Consider the following 25199-nt stretch of genomic DNA (forward strand, 5'->3'; position numbering starts at 1 on the left):
ACACTATTTTACATTGTTACAAATATTTCTATTTCAAATAGATTAAATGCAGTTATTTTGAGTAAATCAACATTAGAATGTTGTCTGAAGGATCATGTGACACTGAAGACTGATGATGATGATGATGATGCTGAAAATTCAGATTTGATCACAGGAGAAAAAAAATATTGTCTCTCTTTCTCAAACTTTTGAACGGTATTGTATATTGTGAACTATTGTGAATATACTGGACAAGACTATCCAGTCCTGTTTGTGCTACAAGTCTCAATATGACATCAAAGAAAAACTCATTAGGAAGTAAACTTGCAGTGAAGTTGAAATTGAGGTTGAAAGTCATTAAAAACCCAGACTCGAACTTATCTTAACTTGGGATCAAAGGAATCGAATATCCTCGGAGAGGCTGGAGAAATTATTTAGAACACACTGCTGCACAAACTTCGGGAATAAAATTGGCCTTTAAGGAAGAGCCTGTGGGTTTATCTGTCCAAAGGACAAACTCATTTCACAGCAGGAGCTGCAGTCATCAAACGCACCGGAGCCGTCTCGCAGTTCTCTATTCACACTCACAAATCAGTCGAGTAAACTTACACACACCGTCAGCGTCAGCTAACAGACACCTGTGATTGCACTGTCCTCAAAGAAAACAGACAGCTCATTTTCTCCTTTTCATACTTTGTCAATAAACATAAAATTATTCAAGAAAAACGCAATTTAAATATATTAGCATTTTCTTAATTGGATTGTAATTTAAAAAAACGATTGGCCCTAAGTATATATATATATATATATATATATATATATATATATATATATATATATATATATATATATATATCTTACCACCATTATCTAATGTTATTGATGCAGCAGCACCACACACACTATGTCACCTTTGGCTTTCGGCTTGCTTAGTTGGGGACATTTAATTTTCAACAATAGTATTGATCTGCCTGCATTGACTCCATTATATTATGGTTTTCTTCAGAGCAGCCATATATATATATATTAATTAACTAAATTAATAACTTTTTTACAACAAAAATCAACCACCACTGAACTTACATAAGGTTGACTATGACGCTATTTTCTTCTAAATCAACAAACTTTGTTGCATTATTTTCCTGTTATCACTGCAAAGCTGCTTTGAAACGATCTATATTGGAAAAAGCACTTTATAAATAAAGGTGACTTGACTTGACTATATAGGGAGTGTTTGTGTGTGTATGTAGCCTACACATGCTGCTGTGACAGACTCTGTGTGTGTGTGTGTGTGTGTGTGTGTGTGTGTGTGTGTGTGTGTGTGTGTGTGTGTGTGTGTGTGTGTGTGTGTGTGTGTGTGTGTGTGTGTGTGTGTGTGAACACATGCTGCTGTGACAGACAGAGGGTGTGTGTGAGTGTTTGTAAGTCAGATTCATCACTGTGAGTAATTTGCCAATATACTCTGGTCTAGGATGGCTGCCTGCAGTGTTCAGAATATGCAATTACAGCGGAAAGTCATCCAGCTGGAGAAGACCAACACGTAAGTCTCGTTTTACAACCACATCAGATCCGCTCCGCTCTGACAAGGCTATAAATCAGTGGTTCTCGACGGGTTTTGCAGGAAACTAAGGGTGTTTTCACACTTGGTTCGATCGCCTGGTCCAAACCCGAGTTCGATTGCTCCCTCTCCCCACTTGATTGTGTTCACATTATATTATTTAGACCCAAACTGCAGGGCGTCTGCATAAGCGACGGCTGTTTACCGCTGTTGTTTGGTAGCAGGAGGCGGTGGCAAAAGCATAGCGCCGATCACTTTACTTTTATACTTTTGTGTTTTAACCTGTCGTTTTGTTCTCAGAACATAATAGCACTTGCGTCTATCTGCCGTGAATGTAATGCAAATGTTTTAAAAACTGTGTGAGTCCATTACTGCTGAAGGCGATACGAAATGACATTAAATGAATTATATATTCTCTCTGCTTGCAGTGCGTCAGTCAGTTGTTGGGAAAGTGAGTGAGACGGACACAAATACACAGTTTTATCGGATCATACGGCATCAATAGCAGTTCACTTCAACGATTTAGTACGGTTGCGTTCATATCATTAGCAAACTGGAGTTCACATGAACCGTACCCCAGACCACACTTTAAGCAGACTCGGGTATGGTCAACGGGTGCGCACCCGAGTTCAGAAAACAGTGTTCACATTATCCAGACAAACCGAACTCTGATGTCAGTCGAACCCCCCTGCAAACAAGCCCACACTGGCCCTTTACGGGCCCACTTAGGGCTAGCCTAAGGGCCCCTAGCAGGCTGCCAGCGCAGGGCCCATGAGAATCTTCATATCTCTGTACCATCATTAACCTTACATTTTGACCTTCTCAAATAAATGAAAAGCCTATTGTTTTATTCCTAATATGCAGGATTCAAAATTAACTAGGTTGGTAGATTTTTTTTTAAATCAGCCAGATTTTTTACCACCACTTCAATTGCATTATACACTGTTAATTTTAGATTATATTACAAACATCATATCCAGTAAAAATAATAGGCTTTTTAAAGTAAGAATTGTTCTTAGAGTTTTTAATGGATCATGTGTTGTCTTGTAGACACAATACAATTCATTCTGAGCAAAGGTATAAATGGAAGGTCTTATTGAATTTCACATAAAATTTTTAAAAGCCAAACCGTAATGAAAGTGGCCTACCTAAACAAAACCTGCATGGGCCCAAAGGTACAAAAGCTGCTCTGGGCCCGAACGGGCTGGCCCACAATGGGCCATCATGGGCTTAATGTGGGCAGCCCGCTAGTGTGGGCTGCTCACAGATAGCCCGCGGTGAGCCCAAATCTGGGGGCCTCGCCTAGGCAAGCCCACACTGGGCCTGTTTAGGTTAGGTGTGGGCTGGCCCTAGCCCACCGTGCCCGCAAAAAGCCAGCATGGGCCCCGCAGGGGCATGTTTGCAGGGCCTGGTGCACACCAAAAGTGCTGGTGTGAAAGCACCCTAAAATGTCCTTATAAATAAACTAAGGGTGTGTTTACACTTGTAGTCCGGTTTATAAGCTCTTCACGAGTTCTCAGCTGGTCAGAATACCATCATATGTAGCTACACACACACACACACACACACACACACACACACACACACACACACACACACACACACACACACACACACACACAACAAGTGCATTTAGCCCAGAAAACAGCATGGATTTGGATGTTTGGTGAGTTCCGTCTCAAAATAGGCAATAGTCCTACGTCATAAAAGCCGACCAATCAGGTTGTGTTTTATATGGTTTCCAGTCCAAATATTTAACAATTCTTAAGTCAAGATGCATTTAGATAAGTAAAATGGCATAAGATATACCGGTAATGTCATGCTTTCTGAAAAAATAAATAAAAAATATCTAAATTAAGTGAGTAGCCTTTTTGTTTAAAACAAGCAAAATTATCTGCCAATGGGATAAGAAAAATAAAACAATAAAATAAAACTTATTTTATTCTATTCTTTGCATGTTATTATTTGCATTTAGCATTGTTTCCCCCTGCTCTCTTCGATCAGAACGTGGCCCACCAGTTGAGATCCACTGCTGTAAAATATGTAGGTTTTATAACCTGCTCATGCACACAGCTCTTTAACTGTGCTATAAACCTGGCCCTCCTGAACTCATGTTCTATTATAAGACCATTTACATAACGTCTCTTCTTTCAGTCTTTTATTGGTTATTTTACAGGCTATTTAAGATGCCATGAAATCAGCTATTAAATTTAAAGGAGAAGTCTAGTGAAAACAGTCATAAAATGGAGCAATAAACCACGATTGGCTGTGTGTTATAATGATTTTTACCACAGTTGAAGGGTGTTGTTCGGCAAGATGCAAAGACAATTGGTTTGTTATATGCATTCAAGACCCCAGGCCAGAATATGTCATACTGAACCAATCAGCACTGTGAGAAAATGTTTAATGCAATTCAGTTTTGATGCTTTTTGCAAGGTTTACGCCATCAGTATTTCACTCAGAATTTAACATGAAATTTTTTTTCAGAATCAGCCTCATGTCAAATAATCCTATGAATCCTTAATATAAATAAATAAATATATATTCAACTTAAAAGGTGAAACTAATATATTATATAGACTCATTACATGCAAAGTGAGATATTTCAAGCTTTTATTTGTTATAATTTTGACTTACAGCTTATGAAAACTTTTCACAATATTCTAATTTTGAATTTGGGGTTTTCATAAACTGTAAGCCATAATCATCAAAATTATAACAAATAAAGGCTTGAAATATCTCACTTTGCATGTAATGAGTCTATATAATATATTAGTTTCACCTTTTAAGTTGAACGAGTATATACGAGTTTCACCTGTATGTATATATATATATATATATATATTAAAATTTTTTACATTATATATATATATACAGTATATGAGAGAGAGAGAGAGAGAGAGAGAGAGAGAGAGAGAGAGAGAGAGAGAGAGAGAGAGAGAGAGAGAGAGAGAGAGAGATGATGATGATGATTCATAATTTATTCAGAATTGCTGTAGAATCAGTTTGATACTTGTTTGATCCTATTAGAATTGGCTTCACATTGATAGTATTCAAAAGAATATATTGGTTTGATGGACTTTTAAAACGTATTTTATCCCTCTTGACATTTTTTTTAAAACACTTTGCTGCACTCTGAAATCCTCCACTCTCTGCATATTTGATGAGGCCATTTCCTTTTACCGTGACTTTACACTTCCAAAAGTTCACATCAAATGAAAGTTTTGCTACTTCCTTCCTCTAACTCATAACGCACTCTCTCCATCTCTCTGTCAGGTCTCTGGTGGAGCAGTTACGTCGCCTGCAGTCTCTGGTGATGAACGGCTCCTGTAAACCGGCTCAAACGGGAACCTGCATCCTGGTAAGATGACAGCGGAGGAGGAAGGAAGGGAAGGAAATGAAATGAAAAGAAATAAAGGAATAAAGGTAGCATATGCTTTGAAGGAACCCGCTCCAAGGGTTTTTAGAACAAGCACAATCAAAGTAAACATTGACAGAAGAGGTAGAAAAAGAAATCAAACAAATCTTCAGTGACACATCGACCAGAGCAGAAAGATGTCAGCCGTGTCGTCAGAAAAGTCACTTTCCTTCTTCATTACAACTGATTACATCATTGACTGCTCATGAAAACTGTCTGCCACCTTCCATTAGAGCTCCACAACATCTCAGACTGTGCTCACATTTGCAATCAGAAGTCAGAGATATCAAACATTTCTTCCAAATAATCTCAGCTGTGCTCTTCACATACTCCTCTGAAAGAGAATTAAAGAAGACCTGTCGCTTTTTAACATTTTAAACTGTCTTTAGTGTGTAATGTTGCTGTTTGAGCATGAAAAAGCTCTGCAAAGATACAAAGCACAGAGTCCCTCCAGCGGGATATATTCTCAATATCAGTATCCACGTTTCCATTGCGAATTGAAAATACACACAATGGAAACACGTGAATTTAGCAAAAACTCCCATTTATCGCAAAAAAGTTTTTACGCTCACATGAGGTGGTTTTTCAGGGTATTCGAAAAATAAATATTTTATAAAACTGCAATGGAAAAAGTTTTTGCGCATTTACAGTCACCTCTAGAGGCGCGTAAACACGTCTCTACATTGACTTAACATTGAAATTCGCGTTTGGTGTGAACACAGCATTAGAAGGTGCCGTGTGTTCAGACAGAATACGAGACAGAGTTCTTTATTAAATTCATAAAAGACAAAAGAATTACAGGAATACTGGATTCTAAACCTCAAAGAAATGCCATTATCAAGACCTCGAAGCAGAAATGAGGGAGAAACACCCTCCCATGTGCCGCTCACAGTATAAGGATCTTTCCTTACCATTAATGCTTGGATAACACGTCTACGTCTCCTTCCGTTAATAATAATAATAATAATGTCTAGTGCGGTGGCTGTGATAAACCTACCAACGTCCGTTGGCATGATTTTTTAAATGACTTATTGCGAGAGGAAAAAATTACGTTTTAGTCACATAAGATTGGTTATTAGAAACGCCGTCATTTCGCAATAGTTTTGTATCGATATTTAGAAAACAAATCGCAAAAGTTTTGCGCAAATCTGTAATGGAAACGCGGCTACTGTCACTGATTCTGAACTCCCTGAAACGCCTCCATTGTAGTCTTTAGTTTTCTTCCGGGAACGAACATGTCGCAATATTCCTCATTTAAATAATTCCCGCCCAAGGCATACGCTAAATAAAGAGGCGGGCCTGGTTGAGTTCGTTAGCAGTGTGTTGAAACTTGCAATTATGGGAAGGGGCGGGACATTTCCCAAACACACTTGAAGCGGTTGACCAATCACAACACGCTGGTCCAGCCGACCAATCAGAGCACAGTGCGCTTTTCAGAAGGAGGGGCTTCATAGAGATAGGAACAAAACAGAGCATTACTGACAGACTGGGAAGAGAGGTGCTGCAACAATAACAAATACGGGAAAAATAATCTGTTTTTGAACATTCAAGCATGAAAGCATATTCTAGTAGACCCCAAAAACAAAATCAAGACTTTGTAAAAGGACATAAGTCCTCTTTAAAATGAAAAGCATTGACAGTGAAAGTAAATAAACCAAAATAAATAATAATCAGTTTGTGTTTTGTGTTTGTGCTCGCTGCGGTCCGTGCTCTGTTGAGATGTCCCAGTCGAACTCTATTAATAAATTCAAGCATCAATCTCTCCCTTAAGCATTTGAATGAATAATTTTGAAAGTGACTCGGGAGGCACCGGTTGGGTATTTGAATTCAAATGAACACAGATGCCATGAAGATAAATGAAGTGAACTGTCTGGATAATAGAATATTGCTGACGGGTGTAAAGAGCAGACTTTATGATTTACAGCATCTCAAAAACATGTTTAGAAAGGAAAGGGGTGAAAAAGAGGGAAGAGGGATACAAGAAAATAAGTCATGGCCAGGATAAAAAAAGGAAGGAAGGAAAGGAAAATGAAGGATCGAATGTTATTATATTAACGACCCCAAACTTTTAAAAAGCATTACATGTAAAAAAAAAAAATTTAGGGATATTGCATATTATAATATAGACATTTATTTGTATCTCTCCTGTGCATGTGGCAGATAGAGAACGAGAAGGATCTGATGATTATAATGAAAGTGTTGATTATACAAGCCTGTTTAATGGATGTAGGTCATACGCTGACCCATATAGCAGGACTTGTTTATTTACTTCCTCTCGTTTAATATTCCTTCTTTTCCTAGGTGCTGGTCATCTCTTTCTCTCTCATTCTCATCCCGAGCCTCCAGCCCAGGAGGGCCGCGGACCCCGGGGACTTCAGCACTGCCAAAGGTTCGTCAACATCAACAGCATTGCGGACAGCATCATGCAACTGTGAATTTGAATTCATTTACATATGCTTCCGAACGCATTCAGAAAACTGTGTATCTACCAAACATCTCTGTTTGCCATCTGAGGCGTGTAGTGAATGACGTTTACTGACCTGAGATGTCAATACAAACATATACCGTATTTTCCTAGACTATAAGTTGCTCCCAGAGGCGTGCCAAGGTTGAGGGGGGCCCCAGGCAAAATTAATCAATGGGGCCCTTCTAATATATATTTTTGTAAATATATATTTTTTACCTAGAGATATAATTATACAGCATAAAAAAGTAGTCAAAACACATCTAACAGAACATGAATTGTTTATTGTTTACAACATTAAAGTACTTAATTAAGAAAGGAATTTAAGTAGCCTAATGCTCCTATAAAGAAATATAGCCTATTGTTAGGATCATAATTTTATATTTTATTATTATTATGTTAGTTTATCAGATAATAGTTAACTTAACTAATTTAGTTCTTTTTTACATGTGTTTTACAATGCAGTACAGACACTTTCCAAGCGATGTTGCTGTGTACCAAAGGTATTCTATTTCAGCCTGCATTAATAATACCATTTATTACATGGCTTGGTTCAATTAAAATGTAGAATGCGGTCTGTTATTTCTTGATAACAGATCGCTGCAGAGTATAACAGACCGTTGCCATGAAATAAAAAACAGAGCGTTGCTATGGACTCACAGGATTCTAACTGTAGAGATGGAGCGCACTATTTTCTTTGGCGGAAGCTTAGCGGAAGCAATACAATCGTAAACTATCAATAAACTCCTTTTTAAATCAATATTTTGTTTCAAAGTAATGATTTATTTGGTAGGTAGCCATGTAATAAGCGTTGTAATGTATAGCAAGTCGGTAGTTAAGAACAAGGTTGTGTGCTTTTTTTTTTACATTTCTGAATAACATTCTGATAACAGATCAATCGAGATAGGCATGTCTTTTCTGTAAAGCTTATTTAAAACAATACGTATTACTGTGAAAACTAGATGTGAATTGAACAAGGAAACAATTTTTGTCATTAACGTTAATTATTATTCTTAACATAAATTAAGTGCAGTCGCGCACCCGTTTTTAGGTGGGAGTGAATGGAATTAATGAGCTGTGTTTATTGAAGATTAAATACACTAGAGCAGACCTGGGCATTGTACGGCCCCCGGGCCACATCAGGCCCTCTGGCTATCCTTGACCGGCCCACGTAATGTAATTGGTAAATAAAAGCTGGAGTCCGTAATTTTTTTTTATTTTCTCAATATATAAAAAATTCGATATTGAGTGTGTACATCATGAATCAATGTTCCAAACCGTGTTTGTGTCTTATCCTGAATCACTATGCTACACCTATAATCAGTGTTTATATTCAGACTATTTTAGGCCGGTCGAGTCGGCACCGCTGCAGAGTAACACTGTCCCTGAGTGACTCGTCATAGACATGAGAGAAGTAGTTCCGGCTGCAATGTTCTTCCGCAATACGCATGCAGTTCTGTTTAATAACCGCTAGAGTGCCAAAAGTTATGGACTGCTGTCAAGGCAACTGATTTTGTTTATTTTATTTACGTCAGTCACAGTGTGTGTGACCTGCACCTTCACTCAACTGTATTCACGCTCATGCAGGACAGCGTTCAAGAAATGCGAGTTTACCGTTAGCCCTTAAATATGTCAGCTAAAAAAAGAAAGTTTTTGTGAATGTTAATTAAATAGTTATATAATTGTGTGTTGTGTTAATTTAATTAATTTCATTTACTGTTTTTCTTTTGAGAGAGATGTAATATATTGGGCAGAACTGAGTTAAGTGTATTGGTCCGGCCCTCTATAACCGCCCCAGTTTCTCATGTGGCCCCTTGGGCAAATTAATTGCCCACCCCTGCACTAGAGCCACTCGGTTTTTTATACTCTCTATTTCAGAGTACTTGCATTTTAATTATGCATTGGTATATAAAGACAGTTTAAACAAATTTGAATAAAAGTTTTTTTTAGACAATTCTGACCTACCCTACCTTTAATACATGAATTCATGCATTTCTGGCTATGATTCGAAAATAGCTATAGAAACCTGATAGATTCGCGAGTAAGCAGCGGCAGTTAGAAAAAAGCGCCAAAGGCTGCAATAGTATAAACAGCATTAAGAGAGGGGGCCCCACTAAGGGGTATGCGGAAGTGTGGCGGCGTCACTGCTTGTGCGTGCTATATTAATAGGAACATTTTTGATTGTTTAAATGATCGATCCTCGGGGGCCCCCTCAAAATGCGGGGCCCCAGGCAATTGCCTGCCTTGCCTGTCCTATTGCAGCGCCTCTGGTTGCTCCGGCCTATAAGTCGCATCAGTCAAAAAGTGCATCATGAAGAAGAAAAATATATATATAAGTCGCACTGGACTATAAGTCGCATTTATTTAGAAATTTATTTCACAAAATCCAAGAACAGGCATTTAATCTGGAAAGGCAAGTTATTCAGCTCCACAATAGCACACAGAACAACAGCTGAATAGGTGTCCATTATGTTAACGTAACACATTAACAGTTATTTAGCTGCACAATAGCATAAAGAACATATACTGGGAGGCTGAATAGACTAAATTAACATTAGCCAGTGAGTCCAACAAGTTCACCAAGCTCCCGATCTCATTCCACATCACTGAATACATTGAGTTCTTCCTCGTGTCGCTTCTGAACAACTCCGCTAACTAGAGCGCCCTCTCGCGGCTGTAGACGGTAATGTTTTCTCTTGGTTCATCTCAGTCAGTATGTATTCATTTTTTTATATAAGTCGCACCTGACAATAAGTCGCAAGACCAGTCAAACAATAAAAAAAAAGTGTGACTTATAGTCCGGAAAAAACAGTAATCTGCTGTTTTTAATTTAAAGAGACTGTATAGTACAGACACATAAGCACTATAGGGCTCTACATCAAGGCGTAACCTGATTTATATTCAGGTTCTTGAACAGGTTAAAGTGGGAGGCTGCAGCATTGAAGCGAACAGACAAGCTCACATTTGCACGTCTCAGGCTCTTCTGTTCTTTTAGAGCAGTGACAGCGATCAGAAAGCAATGGGGCCGTGGCTGTCAGACGGTATACAATGCCTGCTTTTCACAATCTCAGAAGTTCAGAACGGTCCCCTGCATTCGTTTTTCATGTGGCACGTGTTTTCTTCTCAACTCGTGTTTGACCTTTCTCATACTCTGCCTGGTTTAATCTCTGACAGTGTTGGTTTCGATGTCTGCTTGCACCCAACAAAGCAAGGTTAGGCACAATAGTCGGAGATGCTAAAAACGAAGTACCTCTGGTACCTTTTATTCTCTACATCTAGAAAGCATCTGGTGTTTTAAAGCAGGGGTTTACAAACTGGGCTCCAGAAAAGGGTTCTAAGGCTACGTTCACACTGCCAGTCCAAATTCGATTACTTGTGTATCCGAATCTAAAATTATTGACTGTCCACACTGTGTATCGCATCTGTTCAGATCCGATTTGTGTGTCCATGCCGCTCTTTCGTTTTCTGGAATATATGCATTGCATGGTTTCTATGGCAAATATGTTGCATTGGTAGGTATACGCCAAACATGGAGCAACATGGAGGCTTTGCAATACAGATAACTTATTTACAACATGACAATGTGCATTCACCGCACTGGATTACTGTGTTTTATGCGGCAGAAACAAAAGAGGCTTTACTCCACGCCATTGTCTCCACATGTCTCCTTTACTGTAATTTTCTGCTCGTCCGGCACTTTACGACAATTTTGCATGTTTCCTATATAACAACGTCTGAAGTTTACGTTTTACGTGGCTTGAGATCAGACTGAAACAGATTTCCAAAAATGCGATTTGAATAAGATTTCAAACCACATATGGATGTAGCTTGAAACGGATTTGTAATTCATGCAGGTCACACTTGCTAATTCTGATTTCAATCGGATTTGCACAAAATCAGATTTGGACTGACTCAGGCAGAATGTAGCTTAAGAAGTCTGTGGAAAAATTTGACGTGAAAAATGTTTTTACAAATTTTACAAAATGACTGCTTTAGAAAATGTTTGATGTAGTGTATACTATACAAACATTTTTTAATTAAAAAAACAACACTTAGGCTACATTTTTAGTAACATCTATCATTACTATCAAAGAGCAAAGTAAATTCAAGAGTAAATTCATATAAATAGTTTTTTAAATATATACCGTTATTAAAAAAATATATTTATTTTTAAATGCACATTTTTTAAATTAAATTAATATTTAACAAAATTACCAATGTATCATATATACATCATACTATTTCTCAAACAATTTATACATGGGAGTCTTTATACATGAAAATATATAGTCTGCCATTATATTTTAGCAAGAGGATCCTTATATTTGGGGGCGCGTTTCCATTTCAAATTTGCGCAAAACTTTTGTGATTTTTTTCTAAATGTCGACAAAAAACGATTGTGAAATTATGGCGTTTCCATTAACCGATGTTATGCGACTAAAACTTCATTTTTTCCTCTCGCGATAAGTCATTCCAAAAATCATGGCAACGGACGTTGTTAGGTTTATGTACGTATATGCCAGCCACTGCACTGGCAATTACTATTAATCGAATGAGACGTGTGTGTGTTATCCAATCATTAATGGCAAGGAAAGACCCTTATACTTGAGAGAGCGGCACATATGAGGTGTTTCTGGGTGTTTTTCCTTCATTTCTGCTTCGAGGTCTTGATTATGGCATTTCTTTGAGGTTTAGGCCCTGTTTACACGAGAACGCTCGCGGGTATTTATCGGATGTGCCTTTCGTTTACACGGCAACGGCGTTTTTGGGGCTTAAAAACGCAAAAAAGTGAAACCACTCTCCAGAGTGGAAATCTTAAAAACGCTCCACCATCGCATTCCCGTTGAAAGGGTAAAAACGCAAAAGTCTGCTAAACTATGAAGGCGTCGCGTATGTGTTTACGTCACAGGCATGCGCCAGTACAGGAAAATAACAAAACATTATCAAAATAAAATATAGCATTAATTTAATTGACAAAAAAATAAAATAAAAATCTGTCATTTTTGAGCGACACGCGAAGAGCACCGAGGGTTAAAGCAGCAGCTTTACCGCATTAAATATGAAAAACTGTGTCAGCGGCTCTTTCACTTTCAGTGCTTCACATCGCCACCTAGCCGCCTGGAGTGCACACTACATCCAATTTCACACACTTTTGCGTCACCATATGCACGCAGATTTCCCCCCAATAACGCTCGTCTAAACGCAGAATAAAAAGTGATAACGCAACGCCACTTTTGCGTTTTTATTATTTTGTCTTTCATGAATTTAATAAAGAACTCTGTCTCGTATTCTGTCCAAACACACCGCGTCATCTACGTCAGGTGACCTGTAAATGCGCAAAAACTGTTTCCATTGCAGTTTTGCAAAATATTTATTTTTCGAATGGCCTGAAAAACCACCTCGTGCGAGCGTAAAAACTGTTTTGCAATGAATGGGAGTTATTGCAAAATTGGTGTGTTTCCATTTGGCGTATTGTCAATTCGCATTTTCAATTTGCGCAATTTGAAGGGTAATGGACCCGCGGTTCATCAAAAACTTTGAAACCCCTTCATTAAAAAACCCAGAAACCAAAACACTGATCTGAAGAACCTATAATGTCGCAATCTAGAAATTATTTTAATCTTCAGAGAACTGTATAGCTCAACTCAACTTATATAACTCAAGAGCACTATATACAGCCAAAAATTATGCTGGATAGAAAATTATGTCTAGAACCTAAAAGTACTGTAAAGTACTATTGAAAAACACTGTTTTTACACAGAGAGTTCAACCAAATGTAATTTTACCCTTGTATACTTTCAGAAAAAAAGGTACAAAAACTGCACATTTTGCTCCTTTTTTTGCGAACAGACATTTCAAGACATTTTCGACATTTCCAAAAGGTACACTTTTGTATTTGAAGGTGCATATTAGTACCTAAGAGGAACACAAGTGTACCTTTTGAAAAGGTACCGCCCCAGTGAAAGCTTTTGTCCCTTTTTTTCTGAGAGTGTATCGTTCTGACTCTAACGGCTGAGAAAATGATGACAGAATAAACCCAAAAGAGCGTTACAGTATGTCCAGACATTTATGATGTTATGTTTCTTAAATCTACTATGCCAAGATCCAGTTTGTATTCTTATGTATGATGGAACTGCTCTCGGGAGAAAGTTTAATTCTATGTACATACAAATGAAAAAATTGACTGACTCTGAAGCCTCCCGGAGACAGAACACACTGAATATGCAGCAGTGAGTCACTGAAATGATGGAGTCTGTTTTCCTCTTCCCCGCTCTCCTGCAGTTCAGTCCAGGTCACTGCGCTCGGTGATGGAGGTGTACAGCATTCAGCCTGGCTACTCAGTCAACAGGGATGTGGAAGTGTCCTCGTCCCCTCACAGCAAGCTTCAACTGAGGCCTGAGTACGCCGACATGAACCCTCTCCATCACAACCACAGCTACAAAGACCGTGAGCATCACCACAGCGACCCCATCACCGGCCACACTGCCTCGCTGAGCTGGCTAACACATCAGGAGAAAGACAGGAAGTGATGTAACCGACTGGCGCACATTACACCAGACTTTTGACTAAGGAAACTTCATATATGAAGTGACCGACCGTCTGACGGACATGCAAAGCTTGCTTGTGGGTTTATCTGAATAGATTTGACCACAATAACAGACTGGGATGGAAAAAAATTATTCAAATAATGATGCAGCAGTCAATGCAAAAAGTTGTACAGAAAACACTAGGATAGTGTAAAAGGTTGCAGGATTATGTGAATAGATTTACCCCAATATCAACTGAAATATGGAAACATAAATCAGTCAAATAATGATGCATAGGCCTATGCAAAAAACTGTACAGAAAACACACAAAAATTGTAAAATATAGTAAAATGACGCAGGTTTATCTGAATATATATTTTTTACACAAGTAACAATGGAATGGAAAAATAAATATTTCAAATAATAATGTAGCAGCCTATGCAAAACGTGCAGAAAACAATGTGTAAAATGTGTATAAAAAAGTACATATTTTGGGAATAACGTGCCTTATAACTCAAATTATGTGACAATTTTTTTATATTCAAGCGTTCATTGCATTAACATTTGTAAACATGACTCTGTTTTCAGTTCTACTGCTACTTAAATTGCATAAAACCAGCCAATCCGCTTCGATTAGATCGAGGAAGTGTTTTCTGTGCAAATGCATCAGTGAGCCAGCATTTGAATCCACAGATTTGCAGGAAAATCAGATGCTGGCAATTGTTGCCATTGGGGAAAAGATTAATCATTCGGAAATGTCCTAAAACGGCACATCGCATCAAAAGCGAAAGTTCCTGCCAAGCGTTGTGTGGATCGCCGTGCCAAGATCACATCGCTTCGGCCGTTTAATAACTCAGATTAATGCGCAGACAGCTAATCTCATTCGTGCAGAATCAAGCACAAGCACAATGTACCAACACACGACTCTGGGTGTTCATTCCAGATGTGAGTTTATGTCCAGCAATATTTTTTTTACTTAATTTACTTTTTTTTTTATTATACTTAATCCTTATCTGAGGGTTAGTTTTTTGTCAGTAACTTTGTTCTCTAAGGCTGCATTTAAATTCTGAATTGTTGACTATATCCAATTTTTTTTATGACTAGCATACATCTTTTACCAATAGGCTATCCGATATCTGCATTTACACTATAGGCCTACACTTACCGAAACAACTCAAGGAAGACTGACAAGGAAAACCTTAGGCCAAAAAGGAAGTAAAAACGGCGCGTTTTGCAATGGACGCAGATGAAATGATAATACAAGCTTTTGCTTTCCTCACCAGGGCTGCGTTCCAGTCCAAAATTGTCATGCCCTTCACTCGCTAACTTCCATCCGTCTCGTTCACTCGGATGTACCGTCATTGCTTACGTTGCACGAGTGCCATTTCTGGCGGAAACTGCCATCGGCTGAACTGGAACGTCCTAAGCCCTTGCCCAGATAGCAGACAGACGTCGATTCAACGTTGATTTTTAGTTGTAAAGGTCAGTATCAATCAGAACATCAGAATCAGAATATCAGAACGTTATTACGTCGAAAATAAAACATCGATTCAACGTTGAAATGCGGTTGAATGGCGTGTCTGACGTTGATTCAACGTTAATTCGATGAGCAAAACGATGCTGTTTCGATGTCACGTCAACGTCGTTTCCACGTTGATTCAATGTCAGTTTGCTATCTGGGTGATCACTTGGAATCAGCGATGGAGTTGATGTATTATTTTTTTTTTAAATCCCTTTAAGAATTTGTTTAATGCAGCATCCAAATGTATATAGGTGTGTTTGGGTTGTTTTAAATAAAAAATATATAATTAATATATCATAGAGTTGTTTGTTGTGGGGGTGATTAGACGAGATCTGTGGTGGTGACGTCACAATCGTACTGCATTGTGGGACATATAGGTGCCTGAAGTGTACATCTGAAGTAGACTCGCTCCCTCTGTCAAAATCTAGGGAACGAGTGTCTGTCTGTCCATATAAACTTCCCTCGTCCACTTCGCGAAGTGGAACGCACTTCAAAATGGCGGCAGGGATTCCCCCGAGGGGAAGTGCTTAGGGAAGTTCGTGTCTAAAAGTGGACTGGAACACAGCACAGGTCAGCAAAAAATTGGGATTGAATTTGAGCCTTCATCCTTATTGCGCCATTGAAAAGTGTCATGTGATCGCGGTTGGTGTCCACCTGAGTTGACGTCACTTTTTCAATGACGTACAACTTGCATTGACAGGGGAAATATCCGATCTGTCCGCTCACTTGGCAGAAGCAAATGCACACATTACCGGTATATTATATATATATATATATATATATATATATATATATATATATATATATATATATATATATATATATATATATATATATATATATTTATATATATATATATATATATATTCATATCAGGTTTATTTCCAGGCCTGAAACTGATCGGAGAATATCAGAATCCACAAACTTTTTTCCTGCTTACACGCTTGTGGGTCAAATCCGATCTGTGCCACATGGGAGACACAAAATCGGAATTGAGTCCCTTGAAGCATGTAATGTAAACGTGGCCTAACTCCCTAATTCGCTGCACAGAACTCCCTCGAGTGCTCTCGCGGTCAAACGCGGTTCTTGAATGCTAAACGACACTTTCACTTTTTGTTGCTCCATTAAATATATGCACAATCCATTTAGTATTCCAACAGGCAGCAGCTGTGAAACCTAAAATTACTGCAGAATAATAAAGCAGTGAATATGGTAGTTTGTTCAAGCAGGGGTCCACCTCTGTGAACCTCCAGGCAGCTGTTGCCTGACAATAAGGAGATGTGTATAATTGGACCCGTGGAGTATTACACGTCCCGAGGCCGAAGCATTCATCAGCGCTTCAGGAGTGGTCAAGGCCACGCGCATGCACAAGTGTTTCAGGTGCGGAGCCGAATGTGTGTGTTTTAGAGGTGAAGGAAAGGCAGAGAGGAATAATAATTACTGTTTCGCACAAGGTCAGTCCTTTTGCTTGAAAGCTGCTTGAGTGGAGCCACCGGAAATACAGTGCAAGAACGAGCAGTTCTCCTCTCATCTGGGGTTTTGTCCTTGTACGTTTTTTGATTTTTTTTTTACATTTTATACTGCAGTGAGTCTTTAGAATATTACTGATCAATTAAATTGGTACAGTATTATGAGAGTGTGGCATTATATTCTCCAAGATAAATTCGGAAGCTTTCAAGGTTTTACAATAATGTAGGCCTACTCCACATTAAATTGAATGTATTTATTTCCTTCTGCTTTGTATTTTTTTAGAAAATATTCCAACCTAATGGCGTCCGGTTGAAAATAAATGACCTCAGGTGTTGCTATGTGTGGGTGATTCATGGGAAGTTTATTTGAGATTTGAAAATCCTCTGTGGTATAATTAATTTGTTCATTTTGCATTCGCAGGCTCAATTTATGTGTATCCAGCAATATCTGAGCTTTAACAATGAGCTTTATACATATTTATACATGAGCTTTATACATACAAGATATCCATCTTTAGAAGTTGTGGATGCATGTTCATCTGCAGAATTAATATCTCCTTTCATATAGACACCAAGAGCCAGTCTCTCTTAATTAAAGCTCTCAGTCACGAGGCATTTTAATCAGGTATAAAGGTAGCAACTATTCATTTTAATTTAAAAATGACAAAAATCTAAACAATAAACGAGTAGCCTAGCCTACATCATAAAACATCTTCCAAACAGTTTTTGCCTGCCCAAAATCACTGCATATGGTAAGCCTATCATTTTTTATATGGTAAGCCTATCATTTTTAAATAAAATGATTATTTATTTTTATGTATTGTGTTTATTTAATTCATTTGTGTTGAGCCTTCCATGTATGTTTATGCCATTTTGTAGTATTCATATATTGTTTTCAATAAAAAAAAAAGTAAGTCTATAATAATTTCCACACTTTCATCATTGTTATGTGCCTGTTAACAAATACAGCATATCCGTAAATAAAGGAAAGAAGGTCAGGCTACTACATGCATTAACCAAAACGTGAAAGTGACATTGGTAATAAATCATGAATCAACATTGTTTGATGGCATCATATTCGCTGTGCATTGTTCTCAAAACATTGTTTGTTGGTATCAATGCCAATCTCTAAGTCTATTTGATTATAAATTGCCGAGTTATAGGCTAGTTTACACCATTACCTGAATAGCAATTGGCAAACTTTTTGTAACGTTATTTTAAAATAGTTAATTTCAACAAGTCAAAACAACAACGGCATATAAGCTGCTTACCTGCTCATATGAAATACAGTATTTTCAGAAATCCCTCTTTCGTTATTGGGAGAGTTTTGGATTTGAACTCGTCGCAGTAAAAAGACTGTCATCATCACAGCGGCGCGCCTCAAGCCATCATCAGATTCATCCGCACAGCCGAAGCACAACTCGCGTCATTACCAAAACAATATTCCTCCGCAGTCCGCATGTTACTTGTTTATTGCTTCAACCGAGGGCCAAAGGCAGGCTGTAATGTATCTTTAATAAATAAATAAAAAAAAACATTAAATTATCATATTTTGGGGATTCAAAATTATAATTGATTAGTGTAAAACTGAATAATTATCCAGTTCTTATTTGATTCTTGTTTGGTCCCATTAGAATGATTTGGGATTGATTAATAATTATGACCCTGTGTACATTCCTCATATATCTTGACTGGTTCAATGCACATCAGGGTTCATCAGTAGGCCTATAGTTTGTGACATAAAACACATTTGTAAATATTTCTATTTTATTTGCAAATCTCATTTAATTTATTTGTGAATTTGATCTTTTTACATTTGTTTGTGAATCTCAATCAATTTATTTGGAATAGTGCAACAATTCTAACCCCGTACCATCTGGACTAAACGCTCAAGAAGAGCCGATATCTCAGAATCTGCGCAGTCAAAGCCAGTTGTCCTGGACTGAACTCAATTAGTGCATCAGCTTGAGGAAAAGCCGATTGACCCTCCTCCTCGAACATGATCAATCACTGTCTCACAGAGCCCAGGCCGAGTCGTTCGCTCTGGATTACAGGATTCTTCTCAAAGAGCCGAGGAGGATGGAGTGTGTGGAGATCACGGACTGCTCTGATCTCTCTCTCTCTCTGATCTCTCTCTAACACTGCATTCCCTTTGCATTCCAGTACACTTGATATGAAGTCTGAATACTGACCCATTTTTACAGGCAAAAGCTCATCAAGTAAAATGTATAAACTTAATGTCATTTAAAGAGTACAAATTAGTTTGGTTGTGTCACAGTTAAGTAAATTTGAAACAATGTAATTCATTTGGTCTGAGCAGATGTTTTTGATCATATGATTTCTGCTTCATACTAACATGAAAAATAAATATTTCAGCATTTCCTATTTTCTATTCTCTAATAGTCTTGTTGTTTTAGGAATATAGTTTAAATGGTAATCAATTTAGAGTTATTTTTTTCCTGTCATCAATTTAACTTCATTCTGTTAGACCCTTTAAAAGTCAGTTCATGCAACATCCTCCAAGTGACATTGTTTTGAGTGGTAAAAAATCAGGATCATATCAAATCAAAATGATATACGAATATATAAATTAACAACACAAAAAAAAAAGTGTCACCACCACTATTTTTTTTAGCACTTGACAAAGCATGATGAAATTGTCTTTTCAATCGTTTCAGCAAATAATGACCTAAATATCAGTCTTTGTTTTATGTTCAAGGATTTGCTAATAATATTCATGAATGTGCTGGATGTAAATATGCATGTACAAGGAAAAAGGAACACATCAATTCAGAAAATCCTATAAAAGTTTAGGAATATGCATTCTTAGATTATGTTATTAAAAGTGCACACACAGAAATGATTTTCAGGAAAAATGGTTTGAAGACGGATTCATTCATCTTGGCATAAATCTCCCAGAAGAGTGAAAAACTAGGAAATTCAATGAATGAACTTGTGTTCCAGTTACTGTATTGCTTCAGTCAAAAAAGCGGCTTTTGTTTCAACTACAAAAATTCACTCTTCACCCAGCCCACGATTCTAGTTTAAGACGATTTTCATTTTGTATGTGTGTCTGTCCCAGTTTTTATTAGTGAATATTTCTCAGGGTGAGATTATTTTTTAAAGAATGTTTGATTATAGACACTCTCTAAAGTCTTTGCTAAAACAAGCTATTGGACATTTCCATGTTATTAACCAGGAAAAAAAAAGTAATTTGTGCAACACAATTGGAACCTGTTTTTTTGTGTGTGTGTGTGTGTGTGTGAGAGAGAGAAATATGCCTTAAAAATAATTTCAGAAGGATTTCTTAAAATATGAAACACCATATAAGAGTAAAAAATATTAATAAAATATCTGTTTAAAATGTATTGTAATTGTATTGTGATATTTTAATGACAATTGAGCACATCCAAATTACACATTTATAATCATCTTAATGTAAAAACTCTAATCATAGACATGTTTTATGCCAATACTGTAATTTCCAAAAGCAAGCTATTTGTGGAATTTCAGTCTTGTAGAATTTATTGATTTAGCAGATGCTTTTATCCATATACTCAATGTCTGTTAAATAATAAGTTAAATGATAATAAATAAATAAAACTATATTTATGTTCTCCCTTTTAACGCTATAAGTGCCAACATCTCTATGCGACAGTGGCAGTCTCCCCTATAAAAGCCAGTGATGCTCCACGAGCTCCTTCAGGTGCGGAGAGTCAGGAGAGAGAGAGGAGCAGCACAGATTCACGCAGCAGTCTCTGAATCTGGGAATATTAGGATCGCACGCTGCACCTGTAGGATGATTTTTAGGGAAACATTTGTGCAGCACATGGAATGTTATAGAAATCGTATGGGTGCGTAAAGCCGTGCCATGCAGGGGAACAGCAGCGCGTTGGCACCGGGTTTAGCGTCGTGCGGTCCGGCACTGGACGAGGACGATGCGCTGTCGAACCGGACTCTCCAGAACCTGTCGCTCCGCTGCTGGCTCCAGCTCCTCTCCAAAGAGTCCGCGCAGGAGCTCTACGGCGACAGCTCGAGCATGGCCATGCGCGTCGTGATCGCGCTCGTCTACCTGATCGTGTGCGCACTGGGGCTCGTCGGGAACCTGTTGGCACTTTACCTGCTCCAGTCGCGCCACAGACTCAAGCAGTCGTCCATCAACTGCTTCGTCATGAGTTTGGCCGTGACAGACCTGCAGTTCGTCCTGACCCTTCCGTTCTGGGCCGTGGACACACTTTTGGACTTCAGATGGCCGTTCGGAAAGGTGATGTGCAAGATCATCAGCTCGGTGACCACCATGAACATGTACGCGAGCGTGTTCTTCTTAACGGCCATGAGCGTGGCGCGCTACTGCTCTCTGTCCTCTTCCCTACGGATGCAAAGTCCCAAAACGGCCTGGGCCGAGGTCAAGTGGGCCAGCTTGGGGATCTGGCTCGTGTCTGTGGTGGCCACCATCCCTCACGCGGTGTACTCGACCACGGCGCAGGTGTCCGACGACGAGCTGTGCCTCGTCCGCTTCTCGGACTCCGGTAGCTGGGACCCGCAGCTGCTGCTCGGTCTCTATCAGACCCAGAAGGTCCTTTTGGGTTTCGTGATTCCGCTGGTGATCATCTGCGTTTGTTACCTCCTCCTGCTGCGCTTCGTTCTGCGGCGGCGCGTCAGCGGCATTCCCGGCTCGGACAGCGAGAGAGGGCGGCACAAGCGCCGCTCCAAAGTCACTAAATCCGTCACCATCGTGGTTCTATCGTTCTTTCTGTGCTGGCTTCCCAACCAGGCGCTGACCCTTTGGGGAGTGCTCATCAAATTCGACCTGGTGCCGTTCAGTAACGCGTTTTACAACGCGCAAGCTTACGCGTTCCCCATCACCGTGTGCCTGGCGCACACCAACAGCTGCCTGAACCCGGTGCTGTACTGTCTGATCCGACAGGAGTATCGCACCGGCCTCAAGAAACTGCTGTTTCGAGCCACTCCGTCCATCCGGAACCTGGCCAAACTGGTGTCCAGGAGGAAGAAGGTCGCGGAGGCTCCGCCTGGAGTGGCTGTGGTGCAGATGGAGATCGGGATGTGACGTTACCAATAAGCAAAAAGACACTGAGACTTGTTTGAACTTTTAAATGCATCATCGTATGCCTCTGCAACGTGGATTTATCATAAATAGCATTGCATTATCATATAACCATTAAGTTATACAGTTGGACACACTTTTATGTTTTTTTTCTTCTTCAATTTTCCCATACAAATTTAAGGAAATATACTTAAATCTTGAGGATGAAACACAAATATCTATCTATCTATCTATCTATCTATCTATCTATCTATCTATCTATCTATCTATCTATCTATCTATCTATCTATCTATCTATCTATCTATCTATCTATCTATCTTTCTTTCTATCTATCTATCTATCTATCTATCTATCTATCTATCTATCTATCTATCTATCTATCTATCTATCTATTTATCCATCCATCCATCCATCTTATTTATTTTACAGTAATTTAATGGGTGAATTAAAGCAGATAGTGATGTAAAAGCATTTAAAGTGTCCAGCAGGAATGCAAAAATTATAATTGTTGTAGTTTCCGTTCACAACTATAGAATTTTATCCAAATATGAATATTTCTACTTCTGAAAATCTTGAAAATGTGAAAAGAACCTATTGTTCTAAAAGGACAGAAAAATATTGACTGTATTGTTGGACCTTTAGAGGAAACAGTCATGAGGAGAGAAACTGTTTTCTAAACTGTCCTGAAGCACTTTGAATAGTTCAGTCCGTCTCTTAAAGTTTTCATTGCGGACACAAACCCTGCTGGATGCGGTGTGAACAATCTTCACATCATCTAAACAACAGCACTCAAAGCTTCAAAGCAATGTGTCATTTTTGAGAAGAAAAAACAAAACGTTTACACGTGTTTCCACTTCAGATGCATCTTCTAGTCAATTGCAATAGTTCACTTTGCTGACTTGTACAATGGCAGTGTAAATAAAACCGTTTCAAGCAAATATTTTTTGGTTGATTATTCCATTTTGTTCAAATGATAAAGTCAACGAAATTAAGGAAAATTGGAGGTTTTGTCGGGTACTCTAAAGATGTTTGATGGTATGATGCGCGCGGCAGCGGTTCGGGTGACACTAATGTAAAACCAGACTTCATTCGCCCAGTGGAAAGCATATTTACATATGCATTTATGTCTGAATTGGTCCTATCCCCGATAGTGCACTATAAGACATTCACCATGTAGAAAGGAGTAAATGCGTGAACAAGTGACCGATTTCAGCCGCAGCTTCAGCGTCTATTTATAATGTAGGGGGCGGAGCTTCAGATTCTAGAGAGCATTTGATTGGACAGAAAATCTGATGAGAATCTTAAGTGTAGAGATGTCATCATCAAAATCATTGATCCATATTGGCAGAAGTGAGAGACTGTAAGTTTTGAATGCTTACAGTATATCTACTGAATGTGAATTTGGTCATTGTTTTGGAGCTTATATAACAGTAAGACTAGTCATACTAAAAAATGAGTTTTGATTTCATGGGGACTTTAATGCAGCATTGCTGAAAGTCAGTAATTTCAAGTTCCCAGCAAGCACAGAGAGTAAATCTAAAAATTCTTTGTTTTTAATTTCTTGGGAAAATATTTATCCAAAATATCTCCTTTTTGTTTCACAGAACAAAGTAACTCATGCATGATTGAAACGACATGAAGATTTTCATTTTGAGTAAACTATTATCCCTGAAAAAATCAATTTCCAGTGTGTGGAACCTTTGCCCACAATCAAATCAGGTTTAGCCAAAGAATTATTATTATTTTTGAGTGATTGTGCATTAACATTAGCCCGGATTGTAAACAGGTCAGTGGAAAGAATGGGAATTGATGATGGGGTTTCTACGACACGCGTCTCGCTTGATGAAAGCCATAAAGCTTCGTGCACACAGAATAATAATGCAATAAGCTGAATTCTGTTCACTTTGGAGAAAGATTTCACTGCTATGATTGTGACCCCTCATCTGACGTTCATCACTGTGAGCTGTCAGTCTTGGTTAAGTCTTCTCATCTCTCCACATATTTCATGTGAGATGCACAAACTCAGGTCATGAAGGGCTCTTCATTAATCATGTCTGTCAACTGACAATACAGTTCTTAACTCTTGCTTCTGTTTGTGTGAATCAGTTTCAGATATTACAGCTGTGAGTGACTGAACAGTAATATAATGGTTGTGATTGAGGAGATTCCCTCCTTCCATGTAAAGCACTTTGAGTTTGAATAAATGGAATGAATTATTATAATAAAACTATAACCCCAATACACTGGATCATATATATATATATATATATATATATATATATATATATATATATTTACATTATTATAAGCATTTAAATCTACACATTCCGATTTAGATTATACCTTGAATTTTAAAAGAGTGTAGTGGCATTGCTTTAAAACAGAGCTGAGTTGATTTATTTTGGGACTCTGTGGTAAATCTTAAATGTGTTTGCCTGTTAGCAGGAGCTCTGGACAGAATTGCTCTGTGCTGGAAGCGTAACCTACATTTTTCATGGACTTCAGGAATAAAGCAGCATAGCAAATGCATGAGCTTTGGTTTGATTCAGTCCAACCAAAATGCAGCACAGCTAATGTAGTGTAAATATCGTAATAATCAGTGCCATTATAATCATAGTTCTGTATGACTGGCCTCTTTGTATGTCATTGTGTTATTATCTTGAATAAAAATGTTATGGACAAACCTTCTCAAATTATTTTGAGACATAAAAAACTAAAAAAAAAGTAAAGTTGTGTTTTGAAGAAGAAACATTCTTTGTGATTTAGTAACTTAGGCCGTGTTTACATCTGGTATTAAAATGCATTTCGGTCGACCGGATCACAAGTGGACAAGGGAGACACATTCCCGTTTAGCCTACACCTGGTGTTTTAATCCGTCTCTTTTGTCCACTTTCAAACACTTCTGTCCTGATTTCTTCGAGGTGAGGGTCTATGGACGGGTAAATGTGTGTGTTTTTTCAGATCTTTCGATCTAATGGACAAAATAAACTAAACACAATTTACAATGCAACCGGAGACAACAGAACAACATACGGAGAGCATCAGCTTTAGTTTCAGCCGAACACTGAGTGTGTGTTAGAAATCAGGAATGATGAGAGAACATTGTGCTTGATGCGCTTTTCATCTTCAAACCAAACTTGGGTCTCCAGCCGAACAAAGTTTAAATCCCGTCTGGCCCGTATTCCTATAATGTTAT

The 25199-nt window shown here is 38.3% G+C and overlaps 2 protein-coding genes across 2 annotated transcripts in view; both read left to right on the forward strand.

The window, feature by feature from the left end:
* creb3l3b (cAMP responsive element binding protein 3-like 3b) overlaps positions 1-14098 on the forward strand; it is a 31671-nt gene extending 17573 nt beyond the window's left edge. Inside the window, exons 7-10 of the mRNA XM_079612811.1 lie at positions 1451-1519; positions 4814-4898; positions 7257-7344; positions 13702-14098. Of these exons, the coding sequence (XP_079468937.1) occupies positions 1451-1519; positions 4814-4898; positions 7257-7344; positions 13702-13949 (490 nt within the window). The 3' untranslated portion in view covers positions 13950-14098. The remainder of the gene's footprint in view (positions 1-1450; positions 1520-4813; positions 4899-7256; positions 7345-13701) is intronic.
* A 6231-nt stretch (positions 14099-20329) lies between these two features.
* Positions 20330-22065, forward strand: rxfp3.2a (relaxin family peptide receptor 3.2a). The gene has a single exon (XM_079612519.1). It carries the CDS (start codon positions 20809-20811, stop codon positions 22003-22005), a length of 1197 nt encoding a protein of 398 aa, XP_079468645.1. The 5' UTR covers positions 20330-20808; the 3' UTR covers positions 22006-22065.
* Positions 22066-25199: the final 3134 nt, after the last annotated feature.

This window comes from Phoxinus phoxinus, assembly GCF_949152265.1.
Source record: "Phoxinus phoxinus genome assembly, chromosome: 5".
Classification (NCBI taxonomy): domain Eukaryota; kingdom Metazoa; phylum Chordata; class Actinopteri; order Cypriniformes; family Leuciscidae; genus Phoxinus; species Phoxinus phoxinus.

Bases quoted from the DNA above. Each gene is read 5' to 3' on its own strand.
- rxfp3.2a (XM_079612519.1), top strand. From the start codon at position 20,809: ATGCAGGGGAACAGCAGCGCGTTGGCACCGGGTTTAGCGTCGTGCGGT.